This window comes from Rhinolophus hipposideros, assembly GCF_964194185.1.
Source record: "Rhinolophus hipposideros genome assembly, chromosome: 15".
NCBI lineage: Eukaryota > Metazoa > Chordata > Mammalia > Chiroptera > Rhinolophidae > Rhinolophus > Rhinolophus hipposideros.
This window is the reverse complement of record NC_138061.1, coordinates 31,995,701-32,000,316: the sequence shown is the minus strand read 5'-3', so window position 1 is coordinate 32,000,316 and position 4,616 is coordinate 31,995,701. Positions and strand designations below refer to the sequence as shown.

The following is a 4,616-nucleotide window of genomic DNA, read 5'->3' as shown; positions in this document are numbered from 1 at the left end:
TTTTAATTTCACCCTATCTAACTTGGTTACAAAGATAAAACTAAGACAATTAGGCAGCCGCTGGACGGGGTACGTGATGGGTGACAGGTGTGTGGTCAGTACTAGGGACATTTACTGTCACAAGTAATCTTTAAGAACATCTAAGACACAATCTCCTTTTATAGATGAGGAACCACGGGTCTAGGGTCACGTTTTACTTTTCTTCTTTAAGAAAGGGTTATGCAATTTACATGTTTGTCTTACTTAAGAAAAGTGAATACACAAAAATCCCAGATTATAGAGGAGATGTGCATGGGGGCCATTTACACTAAATGGCTTAATTGAAAGGGGAACAATACTCAGAAACGCACATACTTGACTCATCAGTTTTACAAAGCAAGGTACTCCATAAATTATATTCATCCCCTAACACCATCCTCCCCACAAATAATCAAATAGTTGCTCAGTGTTACTCTCTCTAAAACTTTGCAGAGCAATTCTTTCAATTGCCTGTTATGCAGAAATCAGCTGAAATACATACAGAAGAGTGTTTTTTCCTTTGTGAAATCTCTAGACCAAAGCTATCAATACACCCCTTCCCCTGCCTACTTCTCTCCTGCCATTCCTCCACCCCCATGCCGAAACACCAACTCCAGATTTGTCTCTTTTCATGGTAAGGCTGACAGAGGCTCTGAATGATACCTGCTATCCCAGTTCCCTCTTCCCATTTTAGTTTTTGGCAGGCAAAATGCCAGTGAAACAGGAGCCAGTACTTGTTTCATTTAAGTTGTTTGTTTTTTAAGTACAAATCACATTTCTGTCGATATAAATATACAGTTCTATGAAAAAATAGAAAATATACAATAATCTTAGTTACTGTCCAGCAGGAACATGCTTCCTCGTTTATAGAGTCAGAGATCAGATTCTCCATTAGAAATATGTTATTTTAGGAAATTCCTTGTCCTACAAACAAAACCTTCTAGAGATGAGTTAAACACACCCGTTGTGAGGGTCTACAGCCAGGAATCATGGCTATTGAAGTGAGCTAGAATCCGACACCAAAAATACAAACTTTATATAAATTAGTTTATCAGGTGGCAAAAATACATCAAATTTTATAAATTTCCATTAGGTAATAAGTTACTTACTAAAAAAAAAAAAAAAAAAAAAAAAACTTTACAAAATCTCTGGTGTGTTTCTCCTGATTCAAGCGTGAAACGCACAACAGTCCTGAGTCTGAGCGGCACCCACTGCCCACTGCAGCCACACCACCACACGGGCAGGGGTGTGTGTTACTTGGCTTGGGCAGACCGCAGAGTTCCCAATATTTTGTCCCAGTGTGTGAAATAAGGGGCGAAGTTGCAGTTAAACTGAGAGTGATGCAAGTCGTGGTGGGCCACGCCCCCGTACCACCCGAAAGGTACCAGTCTGTGCGTGGACCAGGGGAAGTCATAGCCCGAGTGATCCTCCACCGACAGCCAAATGTTGCACACGTGGAACACCAGGACGGTGAGCGGGTGGCACTCCAGCACTATGACGTTCAGCATGTCAAAGAAGCCCAAGGAAAACAGCTCCCAGACGCCCATGTACTGCGTGGCCAGCGCGAACGAGGGCGAGTTCTCGTGGTGCTTCTTGTGGAAGGTCCGGTACAGCCAGGGCACCTTGTGGTGCAGCACGTGCCACAAGAAGAACTCGGCATCGAAGAGCAACAGGCAGCACACGACGTGGCACACCAGCTGGCGCAGCTCCGGGGCTTCAGAGGGCAGGAGGGCCGGGCCGCGGGCCCAGTGCAGCAGGGTCACGGGGAACACGAACACCAGGTGCTGGTAGAGCGTCTGCCCCAGGCAGGGCAGCAGCTGCCGCGCCGTCGGCCAGAAGCTGGAGTGGATTTTGTAGCGCCGCAGCGCGGGCACCCAGGGGCACAGGAGGTCCAGCACCACGAAGGGCAGGCAGAAGCCCAAGTAGGTGGTGATGGAAAAGATGGCCGGGAAGAAGGGCGACTGGGTGAGGGCCTCCCGGGTCCTCAGGCGGTCCCAGAGGGGCTGCAGGAACAGCTGGCCCGAGCTACAAAGAACCTGGAGCTCAGAGGTGTTGCGGCCGCTCATGGTGAGGCTGCGTCAGGCGGCGACTGCTGCTCGGGTCCCAAGGACTTTTCTTAGGACTTAGGCCCCGCCCCCAAATGACATCAGCCGCCTTTTCGCTCCTTTGACTGGCTGCTCGAAGTTTGCATAAACATGTAACCCCCCCAGAGTTGCGCTTAGTTGCTAAAATACATACCTGCAGCTGCTTTTACACATGCACTACGCAATGGCACTTAGTAACCTTTCAAATGCGTGCAGAATTATGTTCTGATTTTTTTTAAATTGTACAATTCTTACACGATACAACCAATGCACAAATCCTCAGTGTCGTTTCGACGAGTTTGGACAATTCAGTTCATCTGTGTCACTTCCACCCTCAAATAAGATAGGAAATATTTCCATCACCACCAGAAACGGCTCCTTTGCCATCAGGGCACAATTGCTTGTCTTTTTGAATGCATACATATAATTGCGTCTATATGTTTCCATAAAGACGCAAGTATAACTGCATTTTTAAAAACTTTTCAAAGTGGCGTGCCTTCTGTTTCGGACTTTTCAGTCTGCACACCCCGTATCGATCCACCCAGCAGTGAGCCGCGACCTATCCTTTCTGAAGGGAATCGCAGGTCTCCAGCTGCGCGCGGCGGCGATCAATGTAGGAAATCAGACAAAACCCGCTGGCGGGACCGGAACGTCCTCCAGTTCCAGTCTCCGGAGATCTATTCCCGCCGGCTCCCAGCAATCTCCAAATCCCACCGCGTGTAGACTCACCCGGGGGAGCCAGCAAACCCCGGTGGTTGGGTCGTCCTTACGCGTGGCGCCCCGAGCGCGCAGACCAGCGAAGGAAAGGGAGAGACCTCGCGGTGAAAGAGGGGACCGCGACGGTTAAGCTTCATTTTACCCAAAAAAAAAAAAAAAAGTGCTGGTTTTAACCCCCAGCGCCTGCCTAGTCCTGGCTAAAAAGACCTTGCATCTCAATTTGGGGGTGGAAACAATGAAATCTGTAAAGCACCCACTTTGTTTCTCAAGGGAATATTTACGTGTTCCTGAAGAGTCACAGAGGCTGTTGGTTGAGATGATGTTGCGCCTACCCTGACTTTCCCTCCGCTGGCTTCGCTGCGCCAACTTGCCCCTTGTCCTTGCCCCCCTTTCCTCCAAACCATTCCAGGTGCAGAGAGCCCGACTGCGAGACCCACCCCATCCCTGCCTTTCTCCGCCATCAAATTGGGGTTGACGCCGGGTAGCAAGCATAAGGAAGTCGGTACTAGCAGCGCTCACGGAACACCTCAGAACCAACAACAAAAAGATCCTCAGGTTTGACCAGGGTAGCTGACACACCACACAAGGGACACTTAGAGGATAGAAGTTTTGGACAAAGAAAAACTTTGAAGCGAGGGACCAATCCTAATCCTAGTTTTGCCTTCTCTGTCTATGAGGTTGGAGCAAGAGCTTCACTCCTTCAAGTTCAGCATTTTCGTATCTACCCACACCTGAAGGAAAATAATAGTAGTAGCTATCTCACCTCATGAGTCTATTTTGAGCATTAAATAGGAAAATAATAATAATAACAATAATAATAATAATGCTACCATGTAATGTCTGCCAGGCATTAGCTAAGTGTTTTACTGGAAGTAATTTCACCCAATCCTTAGAAGGGCTTGGTTCTCCACACTGCCAAGAAATGGGCATTACTATTATTGCTGTGATCTTACAGAAGTACAAGCCTATGCCTGGCACACAGTAAACATACAAAATAAGACACATATTATTTTAAATTTGCACTCCACATTTTACCTAAAGAATAATTGAGGAAGCTTGCAATTAAAGTCAAATGGAATTGTGGAAAGAGAAATAAAAGCTATAAAGCCACATATTACAAGGAAATAATAAGTACAACAAAAATATAGACCACTATATGGGCCTAGAAATATAACAATATATAGGACATGTACATATCCTACTATGTACATATTACACATATATAATTGGCCAATTAATATGTAATTACATATTTATAGTTATAGGACATATATGGTATATACAGGAATATACATACACACACACACACACACACACACACACCTATAATAGACCAATTCATAATTCAGAACCTCCTAACTGGTTCATGTCCCTGAACTGCCACTGATGGAATATGGATATTCCTTAGGTGCCCATTCTCTGGAACCCCAAGCCTCTGGCTCTACTGCAGCCTTTTTTTTTGAACCTCAGTGTGCCTGTCATAAGATTGTTGATATTCTGCTTGTGTTTTGAGGAGATAAAGTTTCAAAGGAGCTTTTAGCTTCTTGATAGCCAATGCAAAAAACGAAAGAAGGTGGATTTTCTAATGTCTTGGAAATACAGATAGTAGTGGAGATAGGTACGATGCAGGCCCCTGGCCTCCCTGCTGCTGGGTTTCTTCCAATTAGACAGCCTGTCCTTCCTAGGCTCCTCTTCAATATCCCCCCTTCACTCCCCGCAGTGATCTTTCCAACGCACCTGTAGTGCAACCTTGGGACTTTTTTCTTTCCCATTCCTGACGACATTACCCTGCCCTTG

The 4,616-nt window shown here is 46.2% G+C and overlaps 1 protein-coding gene across 1 annotated transcript; it reads right to left on the bottom strand.

The window, feature by feature from the left end:
- Positions 1 to 382: 382 nt before the first annotated feature.
- On the bottom strand, positions 383 to 3,841 carry CH25H (cholesterol 25-hydroxylase). Its single transcript, XM_081074812.1, has one exon. The coding sequence runs from the start codon at positions 2,082 to 2,084 to the stop codon at positions 1,272 to 1,274; it is 813 nt and encodes a 270-aa protein (XP_080930938.1). The 5' UTR covers positions 2,085 to 3,841; the 3' UTR covers positions 383 to 1,271.
- Between the last annotated feature and the right edge of the window lie 775 nt (positions 3,842 to 4,616).